Below are 23969 nucleotides of genomic sequence, written 5' to 3'. Positions count from 1 at the left end.
GGTGACCTGCACACCCCTCCCTCACTCAAAAACAAAATCAAGTGCAAGTCACATCATTATTTCTCTGATGGCATGGTCTTCTTTGGCAGCGAAGGAGGAACACATACACATTTTATTGTATGCATGTAAAAACATCATTCAAAGGGATCCATGATACGCAAAAGGTTAAGAATTATTAGGAATTGAATAGGACTCCTGGACTGGAGGTCTTCCCTTCCAGCTCTGATGTTCTGTTGAGTCTGTTGTTGGTGGAGCTAGAGGCAACTGTACTCACCTAGATAAGAGGAGAATGGGGCTGGACCCTCTATTGATCAGCAAAGATCACAGTGTAGAGGTGCTCCCTGGCCCACAGTTGGCAGGGCACCTCAGGATGCCACCAGGACCTGCTTCTTCCCATCCCCACCTTGGTTCTCAATCAGGAAAGAAGGCAGTGGCCAATTATTGCCAAGTGGGCTGGCTGCTCTGGTTTCTGCTTCTGTGATCACAGAGTGCCTAAGGAGATGGGCTTTCTCTTATGAGTAGAATGCAGGGGCTATTTCCTAATGAATGGTTAAGTAGTTATCGAGGGGCTATTATAGGCAAAGATTCTGGAGGAGATAAACTTTAAAGAAATAGAAAGTTACCCTCCCTGTATTCCATGAGGGCACACTAGCCTAGGGAAATGGGCACATGGACACAGTGTAACTGGAGAGAGCTATTCCAAAGCTCTGGATCCAGGAGAGCATAATGATTAAGTGCTTGAGGGCATAGACAGTCAAGGAATGATCAGAGTGCAGTGGGAGGTCAGCAAGGAAGGCTTTCTAACAAAGGTGACTTGGATTTCAAAGGCAGTTTGCTGGACAGAGGTTGGCTAAGAGCAAAGGTAAGGCAGCTACAGGACCTTGGAGAGCATCAAGTCCAGCCCTCTCTGCCTTTTCCTTTGTTTTATGTTGCAAACGTCAGCAGGAAAGAGGAAATGATTTGCTGAAGGTCACAGAGCTTGCAAGGGGCAGAGTTCTTCGGCTCCAGGTCCAGAGCTCATTCACCTCTACCACACTAACCAAGTGTAGGAAATGGCTTGAGTCTAAGGGCCAAAGGCTAGAATGAGCAAACTGGAGACAGATAGATTTGGTTGCAGTGGAGAGGCCCATGCTGAGGAATAACCAGGTTGGAGCTTAGAGAGGCATTTGGCAGGAGAGGGGACCACTTAATGCAAGGCCCTGAAGGCCAGGCTGAGAGCTTGGGATTTGAGACAATAAATAAGACAAAGGCACTTTAGGCTCTTGAGCAGTTGATGTGGTAAAATGGTGTTTGAGGAGGATCCCTGTTGAAGGTGTGTGTGGGAGGATAGATGGGAGTATTAGAGACAGCAGAAAAGCAGATAGGAAGCTACTGGAGTCCTTCCAGAATGAGCTGAAGAAGGTCTGAGCAGGATTGCTGCTGTGGGGAAGGAGAGGAAGATACACAGAAAAAACCTCCTTGGTACTTGGTGACAGAATGTGGAATGAGGACAATAGTGAAACTCTCCATTTTGAAACAAGGGAACTAGGAGGCTGGTGGTACTTGGAAGAGGGGGCCATTTTAGGAGGAAAGATAATGAGTCTCGATTTGGATTTAAGCTTCAGATACTGGTGGGGTATGTGAACAGAGATATTCTCTAGGCAGCTGGAGGTGACTCAAGATGAGAATCACCGTGAAAGGTCAGAGTTGGAGCTATCAATTTATGAGGCATTAGGTTGGCTGAACTACTAAAGAGAGGGAGAGTCTAGGGAGAATAGCAGAGGATGAGGGACCAGAAAGGAAGATACAGGAAAGGAGGTCCCAGAGACAGAGAGAAAGACTAGCCAGCCAAGTCTCCATTTGATAAACACAAGACCAAGTACTAGACCAAGTACTGCCCTCAAGCAGCTTCCATTCTCTTGGAAAGATGGGCACACAGTCTTTTGCTGGATATTCATCGAGGTCATGCCCACTAAACATGGGCATCTCCCAAAATTTCGTGCTGGGCCCTCTTATCTTTTTCTTCTATACCTGGGCTCCATAAACTTGGTTTTTTATTAAGATATTGATAACTGTATTTCGATATAAGTGGTTTCCTTTGTAATCTAGTGTATTTTATGCCTTTAAAATATTGTTCTGAGAAGGGTTCACCAGACTGAAAAGAGGAGCACCACTCCAGAAGGCCAGGAACCTTTGCTCTATACTATCTCTGTTGGTGATCTCCTAAGCTCCCATGAGTTCAGTGATCATCTCTTGGCAGATGAATCTCAGATCTATTTGTCCAGCCCTAATCTCTCTTCTTAGTTCCAATCCCCAAATAACCAACAGCCATTTGAACATCTTCAGTGAGTATCCTGTAGGTACCACAAACTCGGTATGTCTCAAATATAACTCATCTTTCCCCTCAAACCTTTTCCCCAAACTTCCTATTACTGTGCCAGCATCACCATCCACTCAGTCATCTAGGCTCATAAATCCTTGCCATTGTGAAATCTTTTGCCCTATGATTGAAGAGTCTGATTGGAGGGTAGGGATGAATCTTTGAATGGTACTTCTCTTCATCAATCAGTCAATGGGTTGAAGAGGAGCACATGGTCCCTTTCATAGGAGAGAACTAATTTTGTCAGCAAAATCCATATGAATGAAGGGATAGTGACTCTGGACATCACCACCAACCTTGATTGGACCCAGGCTGGCAGTACAGGAAATGGTGAGAAGCTGTCACCTACATGGTAGACAATACTCTTTTCTGAGTTTAGGGACTGCTATGTAAAAAGCCCATTATTGAGTCTAAGGAGGAGGCAAAGAAGGATAAGTCAGCCTGATACAGGATCTTAACCAGAAAAGACCTTGGAGGGTATCTAATCCAACTTGTACCTAACTAAGAATCTTTCCTGTAGCTTCTACTAGAGAGGACCCCTCCCCCCACTTCGAAGGGCCTCTGATCCCTTTAGTCCACTGATGTGGAGACTAAGGCCCAGGATTGGGGAATGAGATATTGTGGGATGATTCTGAAATATGTGGCATCATTTAGCTGCAATCCTGCCTCCTAGGAGCCCAAGGGGGCGTATTACTTTCTCATCATCAGTACATGACCAGAGGATGACAAAGGAAAGGTGGGGGCTTTTCTTCCTTTGATTCTTGGGCTAGAGGGATTGTCGGGCTCTACCTTGGGCACCTTGGGATGTGGTGCTAGAAGGAGGTAGAAGGCCCTGGGGAGAACAGGTTCCTTTGGGCCAAGGGCTCTTTAAGCAGCTCACCAGCCCATCTCACGTATCAATGGGGATTTGCTTCTTAGTTTCTTGATCTTTGAAATGAAGCTCAGTTGTGGAGATGTTGGGAGGGGAATTAGGGTTAAAACAGGCAGCAGGAAGTGGAGAGGATTACTGGCTCTGGCTGAAGCCAGAACACTGTGGGTGCAAAGGTTCTGTGGCTTGGGCCTCCTTAGACAGCTGTAGCAGACTGCCTAAATCCTTTAGTCCTGGTTTCACCAATATCTCTCAGCCTTGCAACAGTCTGCTATCCCCAACATGAGCATCCCTGCCCAGGGCCAGGTCTAAGTTCTGCCTATCCTTTGCACTGGTGGGCATCAGAAAGTGCCAATGGGTAGCCTGATCCAAAGTCTCTCCTCATGGGCCTGTCACAGTGCCTGAACTTCCACCATCAAAGTCACTACTGGAGGCCTGGGATAGCTAGGTGGTGCAATGGATAGAGCACCAGTGCAGGAGTCAGGAGGACCTGAGTTCAAGTCTCATCTCAGACACTTGACACCCACTAGCTGTGTGACCTTGGGCAAGTCACTTAACCCCAATTGCCTCATCCTGGGTCATCTCCAGGCATCTTGATGAATATCTGGTCACTGGATTCAGATGGCTCTGGAGGAGAAGTGAGGCCCCTCACTCAAAACAAAGTCAAGTGCAAGTCATGTCGTTATTTCTCTGATGGCATGGTCTTTGGCAATGAAGGCTGAACACACACACACATACTGGAGGCCCGTTCGTTAAAATGACATTCAACCTGGGAGGAGGAACACATTAGCTAGACAACATATTAGTAGAACTTGGCCAAGCAAATTAACTCATTATCACCTGGCAGCCCTCGGAGTGAAAAGAGTCCTAGACTTAGTCACATGACTCATGTCAGAGGGGGCTCCAATGCTTTTTGTGTGTTTTGGGGCATCATTTAAGCTCTCTGAACCTCAGTTTCCTTATTTATAAAATGGACCTTAAAGCTCTTACACTACCAGTTTGGGGTTATAGCCAGGAAAGCACTTTGTAACCATTCATGCTCTGTGGAAATGTGAGCTGCTGTTCTTTGGGAGCCTTGGTTTTTCCCTCTGTAAAATGAACATAATTCCTGCCTGACTTCATGGGATTATTGGGAGGAGCCAATTAGCTAATATATGTGGGGAAGAGCCTTGTAAATTATAAAGTGATGAATCCAAATGGGAGATTCTAAGGGACTCTGAGAGACCTGAGCCAAGATAACAAAATTGTGTGGTAAGGAAAGGTACAGAGGAAGGCAGCATGGCATAGTGGATAAAGTACTGGATCTGTAGACCTGGGTTCAAATTCCAGCTTTGACACTAGCTGTTTCTTCACCTGTAAATGAGAGGGCTGATCTTCCTGACATCTAAGGTGCCCTTCAGCTCTAATTCTGTGATGCAATGGAGCAGTAGTTGCAGCTCAGTTGTGATGGAGTGGTCTAGTAAGCCAGGAAAAACAGAGGATACCACTTCCTCTAAGGGGAATGTGTGGCCACCCACGCACAGAACTCCAGATCCCATAGCTGAAAAGCTGAGCCTAAGCCCCAGGTGGAAGTAGCTCATTGTGGTCAAAGTTACAGAAAAGTGAGGGGCATTTCCCTGAATGGAGTCAAGGCATGAGATTTGATCATAGAATTAGAGATTTTGAGTTGCAAGGTTGTGGAGCCTGGTGTAGTCAATGGAGTGCAGGAATCTGAGACTTGGAGCCTAAAGTTTAGATTCTGCCTCTGCCTCTCACCTATAAGATAGTTGCTAAGTTGTGAGTCTCTTAATGTCTCTGATCACTCATAAAATCAGAATAATAATGTTTGCCAGGCCTCTACCTTGGGGAAAGGGGGAGGGTGCTTAGTAGCCTCAAACATCAAAGTTCTTATAGTTGTCAGCTATTTCTGTATGTGTGTTCATCCTTCTTTGCGGAAGACCATGCCATCAGAAAAAATGATGACATGACTTGCACTTGACTTTGTTTTGAGTGAGGGAGGGCTGTGCAGGTCACCAGCCTCACTTCTCCTCCAGAGCCATCTGAATCCAGTGACCAGATACTCATCAAGATGCCTGGAGATGACCCAGGATGAGGTAATTGGGGTTAAGTGACTTGCCCAAGGTCACACAGCTAGTGAGTGTCAAGTGTCTGAGATGAGACTTGAACTCAGGTCCTCCTGACTCCTGCACTGGTGCTCTATCCACTGCACCACCTAGCTGCACCTGTCAGCTATTTATTTCTCCATTGGATGGTGAGCTCCTTGAGGACCAGACTGTATTCATTTATTTTTATATCTCTGTCAAAAAGTATGTGCTTAATGAATGTTTGTTGGATTGAATTGAACATCTTCATTTTATAGAGGAGGAATTTGAGACTGGGAGAGGGAGAATGGCTTTAGGGACAAGAGAATCTTATTGGAGTTAAGTGACCATTATCCTTGACCCAGTTAGCTGCAGTGGATAAAGCACTGGGCCTAGAATCAGGAAGACTTATCTTCCTGTATTCAAATCTGTTTTCAGACCCTTACACTCAGACACTTAGCTGTGTGACCCTGTGCAAATCACTTAAACCTGTGTGCCTCAGTTTCTTCATCTGTAAAATGAGCTGGAGAAAGGAATGGCAAACCACTCCAGTATCTTTGCCAAGAAAACCCCAAATGAGGTCCTGGAGAGTCAGACATAACTAAAACAACTGAACACAAATCCCTTGACCCTCCTCATATTGTCTCTGGGAGGGAGATGGGAAGAGAAAAAAGGAAGGATGAACCCTGGGAAAAATTGTGATGGAGGCAAAAGGTCCCTTTCATTTCCCTCTCTGCACCTCTCTCTTAGTTCCTAGTGTTATTTCCTGTTCTATAAAGGTTCAGTGCCTTTTGAATTCCCAGATGCTCCCCTACCCCCACCATCCCTTACCCTGTCCCTACCCCCAATTGCCAATCTTTTCCACCCTCTTTCCCATGACTTCCTAGTTGTATCATTGGGCAAATCAATCTCTCTCTCTGGTTCTTGGCTTCACCGTCTGTAAAATGAAGGGTTAGGACTTGATATGGGGGTTTATAATGTGGGGGTCTGTGAACATATTTTTTTCTTTGCTAACACACCTTGTCAATGTAATTGGTTTCCTCTGTAATTCTTCATATTTCATGTACTTAAAAACATGACTGAAAAAGAATCTCCAGCCTTCTTCAAGTTGCCAAAGAGGTCTGGGACACAACAAAGGTTAAGAACTTTGAAACAAATTGTCCCCGAGCAAGCCTTCTGGATTCCAAGTCCTGGAGTTCTGAGCTCCTTCAACGGGCAAGAAACTCCCATTCCTTTAAGATGGATCTTAGCTAGATATTAAGGGTCATAGGCAGCTGCTTGCCCATTAACTCAAATAATTCCCTAAGCTGATGGAATTCCAGTCAACTGAGGCTAGGGAATTTTTCCCAAAGAATTTTGGGGCATACTCTAAATTCTCCCACCAACATGATAGTCTTCAGAAAGCCTGGGGTTGGGAGCATAGACAGAATCTTCCTTCCATCTACTTCCCTTTACACCTATCACCAGCTAGTATTATTTGATCCTAATCTTTATTGACTCTACCCTAAATAACTCCCCCCACCCCACCATGAGCAGAGGAGACTGCCCCCAACTCTCTGTCAAAGACCTCACCTGGCAAGCAGGACCAAGCACCTCTCACTGTCTGTGGGAAGAGTTGGGTTGAATATCAAGAATCTCTTGGGTTAGCAACTCCTGGATCTTCTCAAAGGCCCCATTAGAATGAAAATTCCTTGAGGATAGGTGCTGTTTGGCTTGGATTCACATCCCCAGCTCATAATAATTATTTAATAAATATCCTCTCTTGATTCTCTCCCCATCCACCCACCCACCTACCTATCTACCTACCTACCTACCTACCTACCTACCTACCTACCTACCTACCTAAAAAGCTTTTAGCCAGCTCACTTGTGTTCTTCCCCTATCCCATCTCCAGGTGCCCTCCACTTTCTCCCAGTCTGTCTCCTTCAGATCTTCTGCCCCTTCCCCAGCACTGACTGAGCTTTGAGGAAACCTGCCTCAAGGGGCTTAGGCTACTGAAGACAAATTGCCTGCTTCCACTTTGCTGAGGGCAGGCCCTGGGGCTTTCCCTCTGGGCTAGCTTATCGTCTCTCCTAGCAGTCTTCACTGCTCTTAACAGATCCTGCGTACCTCAGCCGCACTCAGCCATCCCTGGTCTGACAAGCAGCCCCATTCTGTCCCGAAGTTGGCCACACCTTCAAATTGTGGGGCTGTCTATAGCCCACCTCGTGTTGGTCAGCTGGCACCTCCAGCATCCTTCCCTCCTCCCCCCTCCCCCAGGGCCCTGGCCACTCCAGCTAAATCACTCCAAGGATTCTAAACACATCCCAGGCATCTTCTTCCTTCCCAAACAGCCCCAAAATGCTGAAGGCCTGAAACTGGGTACATGAGCAAAACTAACCCCCAAAATATTTCCATACAGGGGAGGTCACTAATGAGATCTGAGGGGCAAAGGCCCCGCTAGAGTGCCATTATCAGCAAACCCAAAGACTCAAACCAAAGGGTGCAGCCAAAGGCCCTTTCACAGTTTAGCTGAGTCAAATAAGGTACAATCTATGCCTTCAGGGAGCTTACTAGCTAGCCTAGGTAGAGGAGGGCTGGTGAAAGTAGTTCTAAGTAGGATGACAATAACTGACATTTGTAAAGTTTGCAAAGCAATTTACATAGAAATGATGCAACTGGATGGCAGTGAATAGAACCCTGGCTTGGATTCAACTCTCCCCTGGGATACTTTGACACTGGGGAAGTTCCTTAGCCTCCCTCAGCTAAGGAGGAGGGGAGGGAACCAGCATTCACTTCCTAGGGTTGTTGTGAGGATCACATTAGATAATATACACAAAATGCTTTTCAAACCTCAAAGTGCTATGTATATAAATGCATAAAGTGAATACAAACATAAAAATGCAAATTAAAAAACCCATATGAAAAATCTTTTAAAAGAAAAAACAAAACAAGGTGTCTTAAAAATAAGACAGCATTTTTATAAAGTTATTTTGTATTATTTTTGGTATATGCCCATCTATCTACATATGTGTATATACATATGCACATGTACACACATACATATATGTATGTAGAAAGAGATCTCATAGTGGGAGTAAAGCTTACACTCAGAAGTAGCCTATATTTGGACCAATATTCATGAGCTGTGTTACCATATTGGTATGGTACTGAAAAGTAGAAAGTGCTGAATCCATAAGAGGGGAACAAATAAAGTGTCTTGAGAGTTAGAGGGAGGCACTGTGATGCAGTGGAGAATGCTGGTTTTGGGGTCAGAGGAGCAGGGTTTGATCTTGGCTTCTCTACTTAGTACCTGGGTAATGTTGGACAAGTTTCTTCACTACAAAGAGAGTGAGGTCAAGTTCCTGTCAGCTCTAAATCTGTGATCCTAAGGAAGAGATCTGCTCTGACACAGAGCAGGAGGGGATGACTTCCTGGAGGTGGCATTCTTGGATGGATAGGTAGCACTTTAGCTGGCAGAGATGGGTCTAAGGGCATTCCCAGTATAGGGAATGATGTGTTAGCTGTTCTAAGATTCCACCTGACAAGAGCCACATAAAAACAAAGAATCAAATTTAAGGGGAAAAGGTCATTCCTCTAGTGACTCAAGTCTCATTTAAACTGGCATTTCATGATTGGAAACATCCAGCTGTTTATCCAAGCACAGACAGAACACCAAGGTTGCTGACTTTTTCACTTGAATGTTTGGATGTTCTGTGGACTCAGCCTATGAATATCATAAAATGTCAGGGCATCTGCTTCCTCATTCTGCAAGTAAAAAAAAAAAACAGAAAGCCAGTGAGGTAAAATAGCTTACTCAAGGCAGTGGCTATATGAGGCTGGTGCCTCTGTCTCCCTGCTCTCAGTCTAGGGACCGCTCCATTAGCCCACTCTTGCTTCCTTAGGTGAGCAAAGGAAAAATCCCATGTTGGTGGGACTCTGTTGGAAATACTGTGGGTGATATTGAGATTGCAAGATCTAATTACCTTTGGCAGAAGTCATTTTTAGATGATAATTTGGGGAAAAGAGGAAACTAGGGAGCTGATAATTTGGTAACTGGGCTGCTATAGAAATGGGAAGATTCAAATGGAATTGAATATTGATTTCCCTGTTTTCTCTCTCTTGTCTACCTCTTTTCCTTCTTTTCCAATCTGCTCTTTTCTCAAGCTTTTCTCATACAGGTCTTTGTGTGCTTTTCCCTGAGAAGATGAAGTTCCCAGGAATTCTTCCCATAAGCCTTGGGCTTCTCTTCATGATGGCCACTCTGCCAACTGGAACTGGGCAAGAACGGAAAGAACCAGGAGAGTTTGTTAAGCAGGACATTGGCGGGTAAGGACAGTAGCCAGTAATCTATTAGGGCATCCTGACAACCATTAGCCATTGGTAGAAGGGGACATTTTGGCCCCTGAAACTTCCACAAATGGTTACCCAAAGTCAACGTCTTCACCCTTGGTCCTTCAGACTTTACTCCAGTATGCTATCTGGTCATATCCATTAGGACATGGGATACACAGAAAGAGCCAATATAGTCCTACGGACAAAGGTGGTTTTCTATGGGATTACCAGAAAGTTTGGGCAGAAGGACTAAGAAACTGTAGAATTGCTTTTGTGGCAACTTGTTCATGGGAGCTAAAGGTTTGGTTACTCAAAAAACAAAAACCAAACAAAATCTCAACCCTTGGGGAACATTCCTGCTATTACAGTATATTCTTTGCTCCTTTCCCATTTGGAATATTCTAGTATGATATAAAAAATATCTTCCTGACGCTATCTTGGACTATTTTTGTATGATACCAGATGTTTAGAGGGTCCATTTGTTATCCCAAGGCTCCCATGCTTCCCTAAAAAATACTCCAGGTTTTAAAAACCTTTTTTTTTAAAGATATCTATTCTATTTCAGGCCCATTTCATCCAGACATACATCTGTCCATCCATCCATCCATCTACCCACCCATCCACCCATCCACCCACCCATCCATCCATCCATCCATCCATCCATCCATCCATCCATCCATTCATCCATCCATTCATCCATCCATCCATCCAATATTCATTGAATGCTAGCCATGACAAAGGCCTTTAGAGTAAGAGATACACTAAAGTGAATGAAAATGAAAGTTTTGGGGGGAGGGAGAATTGGAGGGAGAACAAATAAGTGCTTAATTAAAAAAACACAGCTCTTGCCCTCAGGGATCTTAGAGACTAATTGGAAGATGATGAGCACACACAGAGAATAAGAAAATGTATTCTATGCCATGGCTAGAGTCAGGCTGGGAAGAGGGGTTATACTCAGGGGTGAGATGGGAGAAGCATGAAAGAGGTTTAATGGAAGAGGTAGCTCTAGAGTTGTCCTCCATGCTGGGAACGCTCTCCCTCTTTGCCTGCACCTCTTGGCATGCCTGACTCAGTTTGGGAGTCCTCTTGTCTTTGAGGTCTTTTCTGATCCCCTCAATTGTTAGTGTTCTTCCCTTCTCCCCCTCCACTCTGGAAATCACTTTGTTTTTAGTTGGTTTATATAATATATTTACTTGGGGGTATTCTCTCACCCCCGTAGAATATAAGTTCCTTGAAGGTAGATAGACTGTTTACTCTTTTTGTCTGTGTATGTCTAGAGTGGAGCTCAGAGCCTGGTACTTAGCAGGCATCTAATGAAAGCTTGTTGACTTGAGTGTGTCATGAAAGATAGACAGGATTCCAGTATTTGGCTACTGTTGCACATTTTTGGGATGCTCCATGTGAAAGCAAGGCTTCCTTTCCATTAGTGTTGAGGGACAGATCCCTTTAACATGGTTTGAGTTGTTCATTTAATGTTCCAGCTGCACTTGCAAAATATTCTTGGTGTTCTGAAGTTCTAAATATGGGAATGCTTTGGTTGAATCTTGACTATATTCTTGGCTGGGAAGCAACCTCCCCCTTTAATTTCACTTATCAAATTTGGAAAAATAAACTCAGTTCAATGAACAAGAGCCTCAGAATAGGAAAGGACCTGAAAGGCCATCTAGTCCAATCCATATCCTTCCCAGGATACCCTCTGCAATATTGCCAACAGCCTTTGTTTGAAGATCTTTAGTGAGTGGAGAACCCACTACATCTTGGAGGCAGTCCATCCCACTCTGGGATATTTCTCATTGTTAGGAAGCAAAATTCAACCAATATTTATTTTTTGAATAGTATTTTATTTTTTTCCCAATTTCATGAAAAACCAATTTTAACATTTGGTTTTTAAAATTTTGAGTTCCAAATTCTCTCCCTTCCTTCCCTTCCCCTCCCTGAGGCAGTAAGCAATTTTATATAGGTTATATATATATATGCAATCATGCAAAACATATTTCCATATTAGTCACTTGACCAATATTTATTAAGAATATGCTATGTACAAGGCTTAGGGCTACATGCTGGGGGTACAAAGATTGACATGGTGTGCCCCCTCTGTTTAAGGAGCTTAAAATCTAATGGGAAGAAAGGGTGAGTATACAAATAATGAAACAAATGTGAGTGTAATAACTGCAAAGCAGGGGTTTGGGCAATGATGTGAAATTATAGGGATGAAAGTTCCCATTATGTTTCAAGGCAGTTGGGGAGACAGGGAAGGAGGCTAGGGAAAGTTTTATGGAATAAGAGGCATCTGAGTTTGGCCTTAAAGAGGGAGATATTTGAATAGGCTGAGATGGCAAGAGTTGGGGTGGAAAGTACATTCCACAGGGGGAAAAGACAAACAATTGTAGAGACAAGAGAGGACAAGAAGGGAATGGAAGACAGGATAGGAGTCCAATCTAACTAGAAGGGTTGTAGATTTCAAGCTGCAAAAGCCGTCTAGTCCAATCCTCTCATTTTTACAAGTGAAGAAAGTCCCCACTACAAAGAGGTTGTGACTTGCCCCAGGTTACAGAATTTATAAGTGTCAGAGAAGAGATTAGTGTCTTTTATTTACTAAGCAATAAAAATTGACTGATGTTTTTGAGTGATTTTATCAGAGCACTTTGGTAGAAAGATTACTTAGGCAAAACTAGGAAGGATGAATACCAGTGGAGAGAGGTCAGAGGAGGCTATTACCCTGGTTTCAACAAAAGGATAAGGGGCTAATTTAGGCTGATTTCAGTGGGAGTGGAAAGGAAGAGACAGATTTGAGAAATGGCAGAGTAGAATCAACAGGACTTGGCAGTGGAGAGGGAGGGAAAGGGAAAAAGTCAAAGATGAGTCAAAGGTTTTGAGACTGAGTGACAGAGGTTGGTGGTGCTAGCATAGAGACATTGGGAGTGAGAGGGAGGCTTTGGGAAGGGAAATGAGGGGTTAGATTTTGATGGACTGAATTTGCTGGTAGGATAGTCATGTGGAGATGTCCAGTAGGCAGTTGGAACTATGAAATTGGAGCTTTGAGGAGAGGTTTGAAGGGTTGAGAAGCAGACTTAGGAGTCATTGGCACAGAGGTAAAACAATCCCAGGGAGTAGATGAGAACACCAAAGGAAAGAAAAGAGACAGGGGCAGCTAGGTGAATGGAGCATTGGACCTGGAGTCAGGAGGACCTGAGTTCAAATTTGACCTTAGATATATACTTGCTGTGTGATCCTGGGAAAGTAATTTAATCCTGATAGCCTCCCCTTCCCCCTGCCCCCCCCCCCCCCCGGCCCCACCAAAAAAAAAAAAAAAAAAAAAAGAAGGGCCCAGGGCACAAGTGTGGAGTTAAATTGTAGTTCATTTATCCAGTAACATTGAGGAATCTGATGTTCTGCATCGGTAAAATTTCCAGGTGACTGGTGAACCTTCTAAGAGAAACTATTTTAGCCATTTTTAATGAAAATCTTTCTAAATTTTACAAACAGAAGACATTGAACACAATTTAACCTTTTGATTTTTTTTTAAAAAGATGACTCGGGGTACATCCTCCCTCAGTAGAATGGAAGCTTTTTGAGATCAGGAACACTTGTTTTTGTCTTCATATTTCTAGCACTTAGGACAGTGCCTGGCTGTCCTAAAACAAAACAAAACAAAAAAAAAAACCCAAACCCTAGATCTGTGATTTCCTTGGTGTAGGGAGGTCCTGCTGAGCAAACTTCTCTTCCAAAGTAGATCATCAACTGTTGCAACTTTATAGTCTCAGAAAGTTTCCTGGAGCACTGAAAAGTTAATTAACTTGCTCAGTCATGAAACCATACGTATCAGAGGCAGAACTGAATCCAAGTTTTCTAGACTCCTGGTCTGGCTATGTCACCAGCACACCATGCTACTTTGCACATAGGAGGTGTTGAATCAACGTGAATTTATTGCCCATCACATCATGCAGTAATATAGGTCTGTGCCTGTTTTTAGTGCTTGTCTTCTCCCTGGGTGCCAGACAGGCACCGGTCACTTTTCAGTGCCGTTTTTACACCTATTTCTGGTAGCCTCTCCACCCAGGCTCCCTTCTGCTGCTAATATGTTTAGGCTAAATGGAAAAAAATAAAACAAAAAACCAAGCATGCTTAGAATTGCATATTTAAAAATGAGTCAGCAAAAGTCTGAGTGCAGCCACCAGGAATAAAGTACATGATCTTCGGAGAGGGGTTGTGTGACCAAGGCCTCTTTAGGTTTATTTCCAGGTTCGGGTTGTGTGCTCTGAGTGGAGATTGAGCTTGCTGGAAGCTTGACCTTGGAATGTGTGGGATGCTAGATGACTTAATTCTTGTAATTACATAGAAAAAAGGGGCCGAAGAAAGCCTGGGAGTCTATAAGGTACAAGCTAATGGTTTTACTCTTTAATACAATTTCTGAGATTTATTTATTGTTCTTGGCTGTTCTTTGGAAATTTCTTCACGTGGTGGAAAAACCATTTTCTCTGTTGTTTTTCTCTCTTCCCTCTCCACACCCCCCCACCCCCCATCTGGTGGTTTGTTTGGTAAATTGCAGCCGCTGGCTATCTCAGCTGCCTTTAATCAATCAATCAGTCAGCCTATATTTATGGAGTTCCTACTCCCTTCAAAGCCTATGGAAGGAATTCTAATGAATAAAACATAATGCCTGCCCTCAGGGAGTTTATAATCTCTGTATCTCAGAGAGCTAACCGTTTCAGTACCTAGTTTAGAACCTGGCAGATAATAGGAATGCAAATACTGGTTGAACTGAATCAAAGCCAATTGATTCTCTCTGGGGCTATTTGGTTTTATACTGTCAGAACCAGAAGGGGTCTTACAGTTTTATCTGGTCCAAGATTCCAGCCATTTCCGGAATTTAATCTATCCTGTCCCTGGCAGATAGTCATCCAGCCATTGTGTGAATGCTTCCCTTGATGAGGAGCTCACTACTTTGTACAGCAGTCTGTTCCTTTATTGACTTGTTACAAGGCTCCTTCTCAGACTACTTGAAGTCTGCCTCCCTGTGATAGCCCTTATTTTGACGCTACACAGAATAGGTATGACACTCATTCTTTGCCTGTGATAGCTCTTTGAAGACAGCTATTATGCCTTTCTCTCCACCCGTTCTCCCAAGTCTATTCTCCTATATAGCAGTGGTTCTTACCCTTTCTTGTATGTGTGTGTCACGTCTGGTGAAATTCATGGCCCTCTTCTCAGAATCATGCTTTTAAACACAAAGCAAAATCCATAGGATTACAAAGGAGATTAATTACGTTGAAATGCAGTTTTCAAAATATTAAAAAACAAACGAATTCCTAGATCTCAAGCAGAGGCCCCATTGTAGAGATTCAGCTTCTTTAGTTCTTTTAACCATATCCTGATATGATGTATTTTCAGGGCCCCCCACCCTGTTTTGGACATTTCTAGCTTTTTCACTGTCCTTAAATGTGATGCTCAGAAGTAAATAGGACAATTTAGAGATGGCCCCCCTAACACTGAGCACTGTATGAAGGGCTTATCACCTCCTTTGGTATGGACACTAGACTTTAATTGACATCAGATTTTTTTGGTAATGACTGGTAATGAGCTCATACTCTACCAAAACCACTTGGTCTTTTCTCCTACATGAACTGCTGTCAGGCCATTTCTTTTCCTTTTTTAGACTTAGGAAATAGATATTTAGATTCCAAATGCATGACTTTATACTAACCTCCATTGTATTTCATGCTGTTAGTCTGAACCCATTTTGAATCTGGTATCTGCACATTCATGAACTCTATGAGCTTAGAGTTGGAGGGGTGTTCAGGGATTCACTCAGAACAGGGCCTAGCTCCAATGCCCCTGAGAAGCAGGCACAGAGCTTTGTCTTACTTCCAGTGAAAGAGAATTAACTATCTCCTGAGGCAGCCCTTCTACTTTTGATAGTTTTCCCCTTCATCTAGTCTGAAATCTGTTTCTCTGCAACTTCTACCTTCTTTGTCCTGCCCTTTGAAATCAGGCTCTCTTCACATGATGGCCCTTTAAATACTTAAATGCATTTATGAAGTTTTCCCTAAGTCTTCTCTTCTATATGCTAAACATCCCAATTCCCTCATTCACCCTCCTATGGCATGGTCATCCTGGTCATTCTCCTCTGGACTCACCCTTGTTTGTCAATGTCCTTTTGTACTGGGAGTAATTTCCGCCTCTAGTACAATGGACAGAGAAAACATGACTTTAACAAAAATACACTCATTGACCCCCAAGTAAAGACAGCCCCAAGAAGGCAAAAGCAGCCTACAAAGAAACTCCATGGATATTTCACAAGTTTTCCTCTTGACCTGTAGAGCGATCCTTATATACTCCTTGCTTAAAGGGATCACAGTGACTTGGGTTTCAGGCTGATCTATCTAGAGTCAAAGTTAACTCAAACTACCCTATCTATTCCCAGTCTCTTGATTCATAGTTGTTGAACACCCTGGTTATTGGTGTGTGAGTGGAGGGAGGCTAACTCAAGCTATTCTAAATCTATTGGCCTTTGACATTTTTTTAAAATGTGACTCTTCAAACTGAACATATTACTCCAAATATTGTTTGAGAAGGGCAGAGTACATAGGAAGTGTCACTTCCCTCATTTGTGACACTGGCATTTATTTTATGTAGTTGAAGACTGCATTATGTCACACTGTGGACTCAGCCTGGGGTTTACTAAAACTCTCTATCCTTTTTACACTGTTATCTAGCCATGCCTCATCCATGCTGGACTTGTACAGTTGACTTTTTGATCCTAAGTATAAGTATATGTGCAATTGACTTTTTGATCTTAAGTATATTGCATTTATCTCTATTCAATTCTATTCTATTCTATTTGGCCCATTTTTCTAATTTATTGAGATATTTTTGGATTCAGTATTTTCCTTGCCTAGCCCAGCTTCAAATCTTCAGCAAATTTGATAAACATTTCATTTGTGCCTTCATCAGAGCCTTTGGCAAAAATGTCAATGATCATAGGGCTAAGTACTGGATTAGAACCCTCTCTTCTAGATGATATTAATTCATGAATTCAACCCATCTGGTTGTATTGTCTTCTAGGCCATATCTTACTACCTTATCATATTATCATATCATAAAATTTAGAAATGGAGGGAATCTTTAAGGTTATCGTATCCAACCCATTCACTTACAGATGAGGAAAATGAAGGCCAGAGAGCTTCAATCACTTCCCCAAGGTCATGCAGCAATAAGTGGAAGAACCTGAATTTGATCCCACGTCCTCTGATTCAAATCTAGATTTCATCCCATTGCACTATCTTGTACAGAATGATAGAATGAGATATTTAGCATAACTATATTTCAGGAAAGCAATTTATAGTCACCATCGAAGTTCCCTGAGCTGTTAGTTTAGTGACCCTGCTACTAAAAAGAGGATGTTAGTCTGGCATGACCTGTTCTCAATGAAGTCATGCTGGCTTTTAGTGATCATAACTTCATCTTTTAATGCTCACTTTAGAATCACATCCTACAATTTTGTCAGGAACTGAAGTCAAGTACACTGGCTTATGGTTTGTAGTTTCCACTCTGTTCTTTGTTTTGAAAACTGGGACATTTGCCAGTTTCTAGTCCCAGAGCTCCTCTCTTATTCTATGTGATTTTTCAAAAATCATCAGCAATGACTACAATCTTATCCATCACCTTGAGATGTAGTTTATCCAACCTTGGTGACGTGAACTTAGTAAAGGCAATTAATTGCTCTTACTATTTTCTCACTTATTCTCAGGGTCATCTATATAGTAACTACTTTCCCCCCATCCTTCTTAGTCTTGAAAATAATTTTCATTGGCAGAGAAAATCAAAGCAAAATATAAAATTCAGTAGTTCTTCCTTCTCATCATCATACATTGTCATTGCCCATCTCCCCTGAGCCATTATCTTCTTTGATCCAACTCTTTGTTTTTTTCTTGCCTGTAATATAGAAAAAGATCTTTTTGTTGTCCTTTGCATTTATGACCCTTTTCAGTTCACTCTGAGCTTTAGTCTTCCTGATCCTATTCTTCTAGTGCTACTCTGTTCTTTTCTATCTTGCTTCCATCTCCCATGTATGTCTTTTAAAAATCTAAGTTGACCATTAACCTTATGCCTTCTCTATATTGGTGTCTTCAGACAATATATTCTTTTCTTCCCCCTTGGAATTGCTAATGCGTGTGTCTGCAAGATTTCTTGAGATCTTCCCATCTTTCTGGCACTGTATTTCCTTATAGAATTTTAGACCAGGGGATAATATTTATATTTTATTTGAACCCTTAAAATCTGCTCTCTAAAAATCTAGGTGTCATGTCAGAATTTATGATAAGGAAGGAGAACAAAAATTGGGAAGAGGGTAAGATGGAATAGTTTCTTCTTTTAAAAAATATTTATTTTTAGTTTACAACATTCACTTCCATAAGATTTTGAGTTCCAAATTTTCTCCCCATCCCGAGATGGTGTGCAATCTGATATAGGTTCTACATATACATTCATATTAAACATATTTTCACATTAGTCATATTGTAGAGAAGAATTATAGCCAATGAGAGAAACCACAAAAAAGAGAGAGCAAATAGTATGCTTCAACCTGTATTCAGACTCCACAGTTGTTTTTCTGTGTGTGGGTAGCATTTTCTATCATGAATCTTTTGGAATCTAAGAAGATCCTTACATTGCTAAGAAGAGATAAGTCTATCAAAGTTAGTCATTGCACAATGCTGCTGTTTCTGTGTTCTGCTGGTTCTGCTCATGCCGCTCAGCATCAGTTCATATAAGTCTTTCCACATTTTTTGAAGTCTGTCTGCTCCTCATTTTTTATGGAACGATAGTATTCCATTACATTCATATATCGTAACTTGTTCAGCCATTCCCAAATGGATGGGCATCCCCTCAATTTCTAGTTCCTGGCCACCACGAAAAAAAAGACTGCTATAAATATTTTTGTACATATGGATCCTTTCCCCATAAGATACAGACCTAGAACTGGTATTGGTGGATCAAAGGGTATACACAGTTTTATAGCCCTTTGGGCAGAATTCCAGAGCTCTCCAGATTGGTTGGACCAATTCACAACTCCACCAGCAATGCATTAGTGTTTCAATTTTCCCATATCTTCTCCAACATTGATCATTTTCTTGTTTTGTCATGTTAGCTGATCTGATAGGTGTGATGTAGTACCTCAGAGTTGTTTTGATTTGCATTTCTCTAATCAATAGTGATTAGAGCATTTTTTCATATGACTATAGACAGCTTTATTATCTTCATCTGAAAACTGCCTGTTCAACTTGTATTCTTATAAATTTGACATAATTCTCTATATAGTTTAGAAATGAGGCGTTTATCAGAGACACTGGTTGTAAAAGTTCTTTCCCAGTTTTCTGCTTCCCTTCTAATCTTGGTTTCTCTGACTTTGTTCAAAAACTTTTCAATTTAATGTAATCAAAATTATCCATTTTGCATTTAACAGTGTTCTCTAGCTCTTGTTTGGTCGGAAATTCTTCCATTCTCTATAAATCTGTCAGTTAAACTATTCCTTGCTCTCCTCATTTGCTTATAGTATCAGCCTTTATATCTAAATCTGGTACCCATTTTGACTTTATCTTGGTAGACGGTGTAGGATGTTGGTCTATGCCTAGTTTTTGCCATACTATTTTCCAGTTTTCCCAACAGTTTTTGTTGAATAGTTAGTTCTTATCTCAGAAACTGAAGTGAAATTTATCAAAAAGTAGATTACCATAGTCATCAACTACTCTGTCTTGTGTACCTAATCTGTTCCACTGATCCATCACTCTATTTCTTAGGCAGTATCAAGTAGTTTTGATGATTGTTGCTTTAAAACACAACTTAAGATCTGGTATAGCTAGACCACCTTCCCTTGCATTTCTTTTTCATTAATTCTCTTGATATTCTAGAACTTTTGTTCTTCCAGATAATTTTGCTTTTATTTTTTCTAGCTCTATAAAATATTTTTTGGTAGTTTGATTGGTGTGGCACAAAAAAGTAAATTAATTTAGGTAGAATTGTCATTTTTATTATATTAGCTTGGTCTATCCATGAGTAACTTATGTTTTTCTAATTAGAATGGTTTCTTCTTAATGAAGGTTTTATCATTCTTACCCCAGCAACTAGTTTCTCCTTGTTGCTCAGAATCAGGTACAGAGTAGCATTTCTTGTTGCTTCCTCTACCTTTTAAAGAGCAAAAATTATCATTAAGGAAGTGAAGAATTTATTAGTTGCTCCACTTCTGAAATAGTGAGGACTCTAGCAGATGTCTAGATAACTGAACTCCCATATCACAACTATATAATGTCTTCATTCTAGGTTTGTTACCTGTTTCCTGAACTACTTAGCTATTTCATCCTTCTGGATGGGTGGTCTGTAGTATATTTCCACCACAGTATGCTTTCTGTTTATCCATCCAATGACACCCACAACCAAATGCTCTCTACTTTGCTTCTCCACTCCAGTTCTTAGAGTTCTCTGTGAGTTTGACTTTTTAGAGGTAGCTAAGACCTGAGTTCAAATCTGGCCTCAGATATTTACTTGCTATGGGACCCTGAGCAAGTCATTTAACCTCTGTCTGTCTTAGTTTTCTCATCTGTAAATTAGAGATAATAAGAGCACCTATCTTCCAGGGTTGTGGTGCAGATCAAATGAGATATTGTTTGTAAGATACAAGCCTTAAAGTGTATAAATGCTAGCTATACAAGGCAGTGCTACTCCATTGTCTTTTTTATCCTGTTTCATTTGAATAGTTTTCTGTAGATACATCACATTCATGAGTCCTGTCACACAAAATCTTCCTACTTATGAGATCACATTTCCCTTAGTTTTAAAGCTCTTCAGTTACCTTGTTTATGACCCATAGTTCACGCATTTGTTTGCAGATACAATAAAGTAATAATAGCTGATGGGAGAAAGAAATGGCAAACCACTCTAGGATCTTTGCCAAGAAAGAAAACCCCCAAGTGGGGTAAGGAAGAGTTGGGCATGGCTGAAAGATTAGAGAGTAATAGATAATATTTACGTAGTGTTTTTAACTTTGTAAAGCAATTTGTTTATCATCTGATTTGATCCTTATAGGTGCTATGGGTATTATAATTCTCAAGTTTTAGATAGGGAAACTGAGACTCAGAGAGGTCAATTGATTTGCCCATGCTTATACAGTCCGGGTCAGAGGTAGACTCTGAACTTAGGCCTTCCCTATTCCAAGTTCTGCATTCTATTTATTATACCACATTGATAGATGAGCTTCTGGGTCTTTTATTATGTCTGGTGAATTATTGGTCCTCCCTGCTGCTTCTCTTTTCCTAATGTTATACTTCTAAGACATGTTACAGAAAAGGTGCTGATCTGTATTGGTAGAAAAATTCTGCGCTAGTAGCTACCCTCACTTGAGATGGTCTGGTTAAAAATAATGTAACACCTGATTCTCTCCGTGGCAGATATATGGGGGTAGTATTTATTCTACCTCACCTTTATTTTCAAATTAAATCCCACTGGATCAGCTTTGCAAGACTCTAGGCAAATAGATTTTTACCGGCTCTTGACATGTGCATTTGATCTCTGACCAAGATATCATTGTTCCTTTATTTTAAACCATAGTCATGTCAGGTTTGTGGGCAGCTAGGTGATACAGTGGATAGAACGCTAGGTTCAAAGTCAGGAAGCCTGATCTTGCTGAGTTCAAATTTGGCATCAGACACTTACTAGCTGTGTGACCTTGGACAAGTCACTTAACCCTGCTTGCCTCAGTTTCCTCATCTATAAAATGAACTGGAAAAGGAAGTGGCAAACTGCTTTAGTGTCTTTGCCAAGAAATAGGGTCACTAAGAGTTGGACATGACTGAAAAATGACTAAACAGCAACATGTCAGGTTGACATATGACTGCCTCGGTATTCCTCAGCAGCCATCACTCCTTACTCTTCTGTCTCTGATTCTTACTGGGTGACTTCTCTCCTGGTGCCAGATGTATATCCCTATCATAATTTCTGAAAGCCCAAGAAATGATTTCTTCTAATGAGGTTTCAGCTCTTCGCTCTCCAGGAAAATCCTTCAACCTATTCCATAATCCAAAATGTTCAGTGATCCTCCTTTTCTCATTCTTTCCCTGTGCTTCATTGTTCCTCCTTCCAGGCTCCTGACATAGGTTATGCTTCCTCTGAGCCTTTTCTTACTCTTTCCCCTCTCTGTTTTCCCTTTAAAGAATTCCTCCCAAACTTCTAAGGAACATTTTGTTATCACTGTTTGTAGTGAGGTGTGCCTCTAGCCCTTCACTGTCTCCTCTCCTAACAAGATTGATTTGCATTTTTTCCACAGATATAACCATTACTTGGCACTGAAGGAACACAAACAGCGCATTTATTTCCACTCACTTCAAAATTCCCTTTGGCCTCCGTGTGTGTTGGAAGTAAAGTCCTTAATCCCATGTCATTCTTGTTGGTAACTTTTGTGGCTATGTCTGTTGACAAAACTAACTTTCCTTGTCTGTTCGCCCTTCTTGGGGGTTCAGTTACTTGGATATTATGAGCAAAGCTTTATCCATAGAGGACTTCTTATATTTTCTTGTGATATGCTGCTACTTTGCTTAACTGCCTTGGATATTATGAGCAAGGTTTTATCTATACAGGACTTCTTATATCTTCTTGTGATATGCTGCTACTTTGCTCAACTGCCTTAGATTCCTATGAAACTTCACACGCAAACAGAAGCTGCCTTCAACTGTTGTCCTTGAGTAGGACTCACACAGAAATCTTAACTTCCAGATGCTTCCACAACTTCCTACCTCTTCTCTCTTTTCCCCCCTGATTAGATTTCAGATTGGCTTTCCAATCTTGACACGTCTTTGTCTGTGTCCTTTGTCCAAGGACAACGATCATCTCCTATTAGCCCTTCCACATCTAAGATATTCTCTTATCTTGTCTAACTATGGCATCTCACCACCCTAGTCACTCTCTACTGCATGCTCTCCAGCTCTCCAATCTCCCATCTAAATTGTAGTACTTGGAGCTGAACGCTCGAGGCTCCAGATGTGGCCTAACCAGGGCAGTGAACAAACCACACTGTTTTTCACATACATGCAAGTGTGAGCACAAAGAAACCAGGTGATTATGCTGTTTAGGCAGGTGTACTAATTTTTAAATCAATATGCATCAGGCAGGCCCCAAAATACATATTCCTGAGTTTACAAATGTTGCTAGAGTAGGCACAGTGTGGTTTCCATGGGATCAGAAGAACTGAGTTTTAAATCCTGTGTCTGCTACTTGCTACTGGTGTGACCTTGAACAAGTCTCTTCCTCTCTCTTGGCTTCAGTTTTCCTACTCTACAAAATGATGGGATTGGCCCCATTTATAAAGCTGATAAAGTTCCCCTTATGTGAATGGACTAGCTTGTACTATGCTTTGATCAAGGGAGGAGGGATTTATAGTGCTACCATGTTTCCTTTTGTACCATGTGGCATGGGGCAGGGGGGGGATAGGAGAGCCAGGATCTGGAGTGAAGCTAATCAAAAATGAGGGTGACATTGAGAGTAGATGTAGGAGGTCTATAGGAAGACAAGGACTTAAAGCCAAAGTTCAAATTGATCTCAGAAACAAATGAGTACTGCTATGTGTTCTGGGAAGCAAGCAGAGCCTCTGGTCTGGGTGATAAACCAAACTGACAGGTGACCTCTGATCTAGAGCGGAAGCTGCTTGACTTTCTCCCCCACTTTCATTTCATGCTCCCAGCTAGGTGTGAACACCCACAATCTATCCATAATATAACTGACCAATAGTCCTAATACATAGATGTTTCTACCATATTCTGGGTTAAATAGGCCTTTGTGGACTAGCCCAGGAATCCATATATGACTCTGAACATTGTTCATTGGAGAAAATGTGCTCTGAATATTCCAAACATGCACACATTGGATAGATGATGTGTTTGGAAATTGAAGTCCCATTACACACCAGCCTTTACGGAAATCCAGCAAGAAAATGAGTTGCAGAGAGCAAATGGCCTAACATGCTCTGGTTGATCAGCCATAAATGTTTTGCTCCCCAAATCTGTCTAACTCTCTCCCTGGGAGGATGCAACATCCAGTTGCTAAGTAGCCATGCAAGACTTAGTTGGAGGGAAGAGGCATCACTCCTCAAATAGCCAGACTTCACTAGGTACCTTCCCACTGTGTAGGGGATAATTAAGAAAAAGGTCGTTGTCTTTTAGAGATGTCAGGGGTGCAATCTAGCCTGAAGGCACTTAGCCTTTCCCTAAACGTCTTTAGGGAAGATTCTATAACATCTCTTATTAACAAAACAGTAGGATGTGTAGTTAGTGTTGGTCTTGAGGTTCAAAGATTCTGGTGCTCT

At 41.8% G+C, this 23969-nt stretch overlaps 1 protein-coding gene across 1 annotated transcript in view; it reads left to right on the top strand.

Moving 5' to 3' along the window:
* Positions 1 to 9460: 9460 nt before the first annotated feature.
* Positions 9461 to 23969, top strand: part of GABRA3 (gamma-aminobutyric acid type A receptor subunit alpha3) — a 140415-nt gene continuing 125906 nt past the window's right edge. The window contains exon 1 of the mRNA XM_072627280.1: positions 9461 to 9616. Coding sequence (XP_072483381.1) covers positions 9495 to 9616 — 122 coding nt within the window. The 5' untranslated portion in view covers positions 9461 to 9494. The remainder of the gene's footprint in view (positions 9617 to 23969) is intronic.

This window comes from Notamacropus eugenii, chromosome X (genome assembly GCF_028372415.1).
Source record: "Notamacropus eugenii isolate mMacEug1 chromosome X, mMacEug1.pri_v2, whole genome shotgun sequence".
Lineage (NCBI taxonomy): Eukaryota > Metazoa > Chordata > Mammalia > Diprotodontia > Macropodidae > Notamacropus > Notamacropus eugenii.
The sequence above is the reverse complement of the archived record's forward strand: the minus strand, read 5'-3'. Positions and strand labels throughout refer to the sequence as shown.